At 46.8% G+C, this 9110-nt stretch overlaps 1 protein-coding gene across 1 annotated transcript; it reads right to left on the reverse strand.

The window, feature by feature from the left end:
* Positions 1 to 161: 161 nt before the first annotated feature.
* On the reverse strand, positions 162 to 5945 carry LOC127052942 (11-beta-hydroxysteroid dehydrogenase 1-like). Its single transcript, XM_050957086.1, has 6 exons — positions 5637 to 5945; positions 4840 to 4970; positions 3964 to 4075; positions 2619 to 2804; positions 1629 to 1772; positions 162 to 382 (listed from the first exon to the last, which is right to left on the reverse strand). Exons 1-6 carry the CDS (start codon positions 5722 to 5724, stop codon positions 162 to 164), a joined length of 882 nt encoding a protein of 293 aa, XP_050813043.1. The 5' UTR covers positions 5725 to 5945.
* Between the last annotated feature and the right edge of the window lie 3165 nt (positions 5946 to 9110).

Below are 9110 nucleotides of genomic sequence, written 5' to 3' on the forward strand. Positions count from 1 at the left end.
AAATGCCATGTGATCCCAGGGTCACATGATGAGGGATCTCAGCATTGCATTGCCTCAGTGAGAAGGAGCCTGGGCTAGGGAGCTCCACAGTATACCAGGCCTTGATTAAGGTAACCCCAGAGACAGGTATGAGCAGAAAGGCACCGGAGAACTCAGACTGATTAATTTTTCTTTAGGTTCTCCATGTTGTAGCTTCTTCTGATCAGATAATCCAAGAGTTCTGGAGCCCAGTCCCGGATCAAGAGGGGGATTTTGGTAGCTGCGTATTTGTAGTAAATTTCCCGTTGGCGGAGGGCACCTCCCTTGATGATTTCCAGCGCACACTCCTCCTTCGGTGCAGGGGACACCAGCACCACATCGGAAGCTGCTTTCATGGCACTTTCTAGCACAATAGAACAAAGGGAGCTTTGGTTAGATTTGCAGTGCTCTCCCCTAGTGAGCCCTGCGCCTCCGGGGCCAGCTGAACCCAGCTTGGATTTGCTTATTTTAATTGTTGTTTTTAAGCCATTTAACATGAGTTGGGCCTTGCGTGGCTTAGTGAGCCTGGGAACAGCCAGCATAACCCCACTCTTGTTGTTATGTATCGTGGTAACACTAGAGGCCCCAGTCAGGACTAGACAAGAGCCTCAATTGTGCTAGGCCCTGTACAGATGTAAAGGTTGATGCAATCCCTGCCCCCAAGAGCTTCTGATTTAAGCAGATGAGCCACACAAGGATTGGGGAGAGGGAGCCAGCTCACTTTCAATGATTTTGATAGGCATACTAGAGCCTGTAAAAACAAGACAAGACACAATCAAATTTGGAGATTTCAACAGAGGAAGAGAATTTTGCAAAATGTTGTGAATTCCCCCCTGCTGCTCCCATTTTGCAAGCAACTCTCGTGCATGTTCACTTTTTATATATTCACGTTGTAATTACATCAGAACATAAATATATAGCAACATCTTCAGCTGGTGTAAATTGGTGTTATTCCATTAACTTCAGTGGACCTATGCCAATTTATGGCATCTGAGGATCTGGCCCGCAGACTCACCCTAACTGCACGTCAGGTTGGCCTAGCCATTATTCATTGGCTGATTTCTTTGAAATGGTGAGTCAGAAATGGGTCTTGAGGGTATGTCTACACTACAGAGCTTTATACCATCATAGTTATGTCACTGAAGCTGTTCCAGCATAGCCCCCTAGTGTAGACGCAGTAGAGCCAGAGAATGAGTTTTGCTATTGCTGTCGCTCCCCTTATGACATTAGCTATGTCTATGGAAGCACTCTTCAGTTGACATAGCTGCAGCTACACTGCTGGCTTTGTCAGAATAATTATGCCAGGCTTTTTTTGCTGACTGACAGTTTTGCTGGTATAAAATTTCTGTGTAGGCCAGGCTGAGACTAGGATTTGGAGGAGGGTGGGGGTAGTGTCCTTCCAGATCAGTCCAGAGAGGACATTCATGACACCCCAAATACATGGAAAGAAGACAAGAATGTTTGTGGGGAGTTGACAAGTAGCTTTGGTGGAGCAGAGGCAAGAGAAGAGAAGGAGTGGAGGGGAGAGTTGTGAAGCAGCTTGAAAGTTAGTTCAAAATGCTTGAACTTGGAGAGTGATTAGTTCCAAATCAGCAAGGCACTGATCTTACCTGTATCAATGAAGCCGAGTATACAGAGCGTGATGGAAACATCAACTTTCTGAATGATTAATTCCTGCCGCAAGGAGCTGAAAAACCCATCTAGGGCAAACTTTGTTGCAGAGTAGGGAGCGGTAAATGGAAACCCAGCTTTACCTAGACACAGAGCAACAATGTTGACACGGTTAAATTCTGTTGCAGTGCTGCATAAAGATTTATTTGATTCTGCACTAAACGGAACATTCTTTCTTACCAAGTGTGTTGAGTGCCGGTGAAGTGTCATGCCAACTGCCCCAGAGACACAGGCTGGGGGGTTCAGAGAACACAAAGGTAAATAGGCACTGAAATCCTATTGCTTTTAACTCTCTTAAGGTCCTTTGAATAGCCCAGCCAAACGTCCTGTTCATGCACAGAGAGGGCAGCAGCAGCGTAAGCTTCCCACCTTCAGTGCTCTCAACTGATGTGCTCAGACCTGACCTAGAGAGATCACCTACAATGTTGAATCAGTCTCAGTGGCCCTTTGGGTTCTTGGCTCCTCAGCTGAGCTCACCAGCAAGGGGTTGACTAAGATGGCAGATTTACAATAGGGACACCTGTCACCTAAGATGCTTCACGTAAGCCAGCGAACCATCAGCTAGAGGGTCAGCCGGCTATTGAACTTGATCCACAGAAACAAAATGACCCTGTCTAGTCAGTCAAATAGCCCATACAAAGAGAGAGCCACATATTTCCGCTCTGTTCTGGTCAGACTGTAATGCCAATATTTGAAGTGCTTGAGCTTCGCTCCTCCAGTGAGCCCCTTTGCTTGTGATCAAGAAGCACAACAAGGTGTTCAGTTTCTATTGACTAAGCATGAGGGGGAGCAAAACCCAAGGGAAGAGTGATTTCGTTTTGAAGGTGCTGAGTACTTGCCTTTCCCATTGACATCCCTTGGATTTTTGGGTGCCCATCACTTCTGAAAATCAGCCCCAAGGTCTCTGCCTGCCCCCGTTGATGGCTCACCTGCCATGGATGAAACCACCACGATGCTGCCCCCACTGTCTTTCAGCCTGGGCAGAGCCAAGACGGTCATGGCCACGTAGCTGAGAAAGTTAATCTTCAGAAGCTTCTGCACATGCCCCACGTCTCCGTCAAAATAATTGAAGTACGAGTTGCCAACGTGGTTGAGGATCAGCATGTCTAGGCCTCCTGAAAGCCAAGAGGAGAGCCAGTGATGCTTTAATTTAGGGGGAAAGAGAATGAAGGAAGTGCAGAGCACACCGCTTGTGTACGCTACATATCTTTTCCTATAGTCACTATGAATCTCTGCAGGAATCTACTCCTTGGAATGAAATACATCTATTGTTCTTATTATTTTTAATATTAAGGGAAGTTCTTGAGTCACTGCACAGGCCTTTCATCTCTGCAGAGCTGGGTCAAAATCCTGATTCTGCTTGCCAGTATGTGGCAATCAGGTGGTGCGCACTCACCAAGTCCAAATCTTCAGAATACATTACAAAAACACTTTGTTGTGATTTGTACTTTCGGCTCATTTAGGATGGAGTGGGTGGCGGGGACACACACAGGTCCTCCTTGACCTGCATGTGGGCCCACAGGTGCAGCATCAGGATGTGTGGCAAGAGAGAGCAGACAGGTGTGTCTTTGTACAGCTTTGTGCAGTGACCTATAACTGGCGTAGCAGGGTTGCTACAGTTTAAAGAGCACGGAAGGCCTAGGAATGTAATGCCCACTGCTCTGGGATGAGGATCCAGGAGCAGTGTGTTACAGAGATGTAGGACTGCAATCAAGAGTGCCCTTGAGATCAAGCCTGAGTGGTAGAGCTGTGTGTATGGGTCCAGGTTTTGAACAGCATGGGGGGGCCAGCAGGGCAAGATTGCAGTCCATTAGCAGGACAAAGACTGACACAGCAGATGATGGCTCTAATCAGGGCAGAGTTGCATTGGCAGAGCTGGGGTGGGTACATGCACAGAGCCTGTCTATGCTATGGTTGCCTCTCTCCAATGCTATTTGTATCTCACATTCACAAGTGGCCTGTTAATACATTTAATAATAATTGTAACCATAACTCAGTATAGTTACTAAATGTATGGATTGGTCACTTGTGATGTGAGACACAAATAGGAATATAATCCTTTGTTCTTTCATTCTCATTACACACACATACACAAATGTAATGAGAAGGATGAAGGACATTTCCCCATCCCTCCTATTTTTCCTGCCCTTCTTCTTTGTTTTTTTTGAATGTGGCAGACAGTGATGTGGCTAAGGAGTGAGGCCACATCTCTCTGCATTTGATCACTTGTTAAAGGTCAGATGGCAATTTCCAGACAGTGAGCTGCTAACGTACCCAGCACTAGTTCAGCCTTCTTCACCACATGCTCGGGAAAGGCCTCATCCTCCATGCTGCCGCTCACATACTGCGCGGAGGCTGCGCCCAGCTCCAGACACCGGGTGATGACCTGGAACACGTGAACGGAATGTTGTAGAAACACATTTCCCATTGATGACCCTCTGAGAGCCTCAGTGTGTTACATCTGTGGTCGGATAGACATAGGGTAACCAGACAGCAAGTGTGAAAAATTGGGACAGACATAGGGGGTAATAGGAGCCTATATAAGTAAAAGACCCAAATATTGGGATTGTCCCTATAAAATCGGGACATCTGGTCACCCTAGATAGACATGGCTCTGTGGGTAGAATGAGTACATTCTGCCTGCCAAGTGTTACTATGTTGAACACACTGGCTCTGGTTTTAAACAGTGGGCACTGAAGGATCCGAGAATGGGATTGGAACCTCCTGGGATTTCAAAGTCTATGTACCATGGAAATCTGAAGCAACCTGGCTATTTACCAGTATAGTCTGCTCCGCAGTGGAAGCCTGTGCCTGCAGGATGAGTGGGGGCGTGTGTATATTACTGCAATGCAGTGAGTGTGCATGCTTGTGTGCTAGTGCACATGAGATTGTGTACATGAGTGGGTGTAAGCACGGATACCAGCACATGTATTAAAAGAAGAGTTCATGCGTGTGCATGACCATGAGCATGGATACGTGTATGTGTTTGCACACTCACAAGCATGTGTGTATGTCTGTGCATGTGTGAGAATCAGCATGTGAGTGTACTGATCCGCATATCACGCAATTGCAATGGTGGGTGTGCATGCGTGTCTGTACATCTATGTGCGTGACATAAGACTGACCTGTGCGTGTGTGCTTGGTACGTACTTTCTGAAGCTTGGCTTCCGTCCGTGCTGTGACCAGAACATGGGCTCCCATCCGTGCCAGGTGATAAGCCATTTGCTCTCCAATTCCAGTGCTTGCTCCAGTGACAATCACTCGCTTCCCTTTCAGCATCTCTGAAAAGCAAGGCCCAGGGATATTAATTTACCAGGATACCAGAGAAAGATTTCCCCCCCGCCCCGTGCCCTCTGGGTCAAGAAACCAAAGTGGATAACAAGTCAATCCAACCTGCCCAAACCAGCATGCCCACCCTGCACCAGGCAAACTCTCTGCCTTGTCCCAAGAAAATTGCAATAAGAAGAATAGTTAAAATTCCTAATGTGAATAAAGCAATATTAACACGGACATGGCCAGATCATTTAAAAAAACCCATCACATTGCAAATCAGGATATGAATTATTTTTTGTGATAATTAAAATTTCCAGCCATTTTCAAAAAAGATATTTTCAAAGTTATTAAATATTTTAAAAAAATATATATTTGTAAAATAGCCTTTTTCTAGCTTTTTTTACAAACATAAACCATGTGAAACTGAATGTTAAAAGCTCCCGTAAATCTAAATAATAAGAACTCCTACTTCACCTGTTTCCTAAGAAAATATTTCTCTGTGTTACTTGCTTGATGTAGTTCGAAAGCTCTGCAAAGCAGAGTGTTCTCTTATCTGCAGCATTACAAATGCCCAGACATGTTTCATTTCAGGCTCTGTACACATCCTGTGTAAAACATTCAAACGTGGCTTCTTCTGTTTAATTTTTAAAATACATTCACTTTTAATAACTTACCAGGTTTAAAATCCTCCCTTGCTGAATAAAAACAGAAGGCCAAGACCAATCCTACAAAGGGAATGAAAATCTTTCTCAACAGACCCATCCCACTGCAGAATCAGGAAATAATAAAGCATGAAAGAAAAAGGAAAAAAACAATTACTCCTCTGCAGATCTGCTCCAGACAGAAGCGCCAATGCCTAATCTTTAAAAACCTATTAGTGAAACGACTGCAGCTCCCCAAAGGTTCAACCTTTGGAAAATCACGGTGGTGGGACTGATGGGTCCATCAAAACCTTTAATTTGCTCCTCTTCAGAGTTGATAAATCTCAGGCTAAGTGACAGCTTCGCTTTGGTTCTGGCCAGTTTATTTAATATTTCCTGTCCCTACGTTAATGTACAGAATTTTGCACAACATCCTGGAAGAGGTGTGCCTTTGCTGGAAAGCATCAGATTTCAGTGTAGGGTCATTGGAGACTGCTACTGAAGGTGGGAGAACGTTGCGTTGTATTATCATTTGTCTGCTAAGCATTGACACTGCACTCAGGCACTATTGCAGACATATAAGAGGGCACAGACCCCGCCCCAAGGAGCTTACAATTGTATTGCAGTTCAGGCACAAGGAAAGCAATTTAGGTCCCATGAAAACCACCAGTTGGGGGTATTGGTTCAGCATTGCAGTGCTCTGGATTGGGTATCGTTTAATTAACACACTTTGGTTGTGTCCACATTGCAGCTGGGGAGTGAGCCTTCCAGCCTGTGTAGACGGACTTGTTCTAGCAAGGCTCGAGCTAGTGTGCTAAAAATAGCTGTGTGGATGCTGCAGCACGGTCAGAGACTCAGGCTCTGACCCAAGGGGTTGGGTGAGCGTGAGAGCCTGAGCTGCCATTTGAGCTATCACAGCCACACTGCTATGGTTGGCGTTCTAGCTCAAGCCGTGCCAGCGCAAGTCTGCCTCCCAGCCCTGGGAGGCTCACCCCTAGCTGCCGTGTAGACAGACCCTTTAGGGCCTTGAGTCAGCAAATGGTCGCCATTGTGGCTGCTGAGCTGGAGGCCCCAGGTTGTTCAGAAGATGCTTTCCAAATTTAGCTTGTTGTATCCTATTGTCTAGTTGACTGCCACTAATTGGTGCTCTCACCAGAGGAGCCAGGGTTTCAGAGAGTCCGGACTGAACTCCCTGCTAGATGTGGTCCCTCCAGTTCAGGATGGAGGCTGGGAATGCTGTGCATGCTGTACCCTGTTGTATGGGTAAACGCAGGTCTTTGCTGTCTGGGGGAATCTGTCCAGCATCTTTCACTAGCACTCAATTCATTCTCCGATTAAAGAGGAAAAATCAAAGAGTACTCCAGAGCAACAGCCAAAGGCTCAGGGTGTTGTGTCTCAGCAAAGTCGATTACAGAGGTCTTATAATAGGTGTCGGTTTAAGCTAATATCAGCCTAGCTGTAGCTCTGGGATCTTCCTGGACAGTACAGTACATCTTGTTATGTGCTGTTCTGGGCTCAGTGCCATGGCACATATAGGTTGTGGCAAAAAGAATAGGAGTACTTGTAGCAGCTTAGAGACTAACAAATTTATTATAGCATAAGCTTTCATGGGCTACAGCATTTGCTAACGAGATTACCTCTCTGGACCCTGTGGAGAAAGCTCTCTTTACAAGGATAAAAGCCTTGTCTGCAAGGCAAGATGGTTTGTGTTACAGATGCACAATGCAATGGGTTCCTGTGGTCCTTCCGGCTGGGTCTGAAATTGTACACCCCATCCCCATCTATTTAGAGAAACCTCAGTGCGTATCCTCTTCCACATAGCCAATGAGTTAACCTGAAGTACCGCACCCTCCCCAAACATCCCAGTTCTATAACCAATCAGGGGTTATAACCAACTCAGCACTCAGGAGCAACCCTACAATAACAAATCAGTGGCTGTGTGCAGCACAGCACACACACAAGCAACCCTTCAGTGATGAACCAGGGACATTGCTTTGTTATAACTTTGAAGGAACAAATGATTTGGGTTGTTAATAGACTCAGGAGGTCTGTCCAGCTGCCAGTGGGACACTGCTCTTAAAGTGTAGATTTCTCTTCACTCTTAACTTATCCTCTGCTGATAAGAAGCACTTAGAATACATTTTGGTCAGATAAATGTCATTGCATTCTGGGAAATCCTGCCACTTCCCCGGTTGTCTTCTTTTGTTCTACCCCTGAGTTTGTGGAATTGGCCGCTTCCTTTTTTTGGCTCAACAATAAAATAATTAACTCTCTGTTACATGCAGCCAGGGCTGGCGCAACCCATTAGGCGACTGCACTGACATTTCGGGGGGGGGGGTGACTGCTGTGGACGAACATCCAGCCGCTGCAGTTGTTGGCGGTATTTTGGGAGTGGGACCTTCCGCCGCTTCTGTCGGGGGCGCCATTTTGGGGCTGGGACCTTCTGCTGCCTAGGGCACCAAAAAGGCTGCCGGCGCTACTGCCTGCAGCACTTGTGGAAGGGACGGATGGTCCAGTGGCAAGGGCTCTAGGACCTGGGCGAGGTGGAGTCAATTCCCTGCTCTTCTGAAGAGTTCTGGTGTGATTTTGGAAAAGTCAGGGAGGGCCAGATTTGCGAAGGTTTCCGGGTGTCTAACTTACACTGATTGCAATGGGAGTTAGGCCCCTAAATACCTTTGGAAATCTGGCCTTTAGTCTCTCCCTGCCTCCGTTCCTCCTCTGTACAATGGGGACAATAGCACATCCTTACTTCTTCGGCGGATGTTGAGGGTAAAAACATTCAAGATGGTGAGGCGTTGAGATACCACAGCAATGCGGGCCAGATACGTATGTTATGTGGGAAGGGCAAGTCATTCTCTTAGGATATTATTGTTATTTGTATTTGTAGAGTCTAGAGCCACAGCTGAGCTCAGATCCCTGTCATGCAAAATGCTGTGCCCAAAAAACCCACACACAGCGAGACCGTCCCTGCTCCCAAAGACCTTGAAATCTAAATACCCAGGATAGGCAAAGGGTGGGAGGGGAAACAGAGGCTCAGAAAAGGGAAATTCCTCGCCCCAGGTCTCACATCAGGTCCCTGGCAGAGCCAGCAATAGATCCCTGTCTGCTGATTCTCAGTCCAGTGCTCTTTGGGTATGTCTATACAGCTGTCAGATGTGAACTTGTGCTAGTGCTCTGAAACTAGCCGCATGGATGGCGCTTTAGCTCTGAAGCCCATGGACGGGGGTGGGCTTCAGAGTCTGAGCAGTGGGCTGACAGCTTTTTTAACAGTGCAAGCAATGTAACATGCAGGGCTGGTGAAATGCATAGGGTGGACAGCCCTGCTTGGTTCATGTGCTGCCCAACCATGTCCCGAGGCTGTTGTGTATTGTTGACAGGGATCCTATCCTCCTCCCGACAAAGCTGCTTTTGAGCTTTAACCTACAGGCTGCTCTTGGCGCTACTGTAATTGCAACAGGTGGGCAGGGGGGAGCTTGCTGGGATAGGGGGAGGTGCTAACACACACCT

Source organism: Gopherus flavomarginatus, chromosome 5 (genome assembly GCF_025201925.1).
Source record: "Gopherus flavomarginatus isolate rGopFla2 chromosome 5, rGopFla2.mat.asm, whole genome shotgun sequence".
Classification (NCBI taxonomy): domain Eukaryota; kingdom Metazoa; phylum Chordata; order Testudines; family Testudinidae; genus Gopherus; species Gopherus flavomarginatus.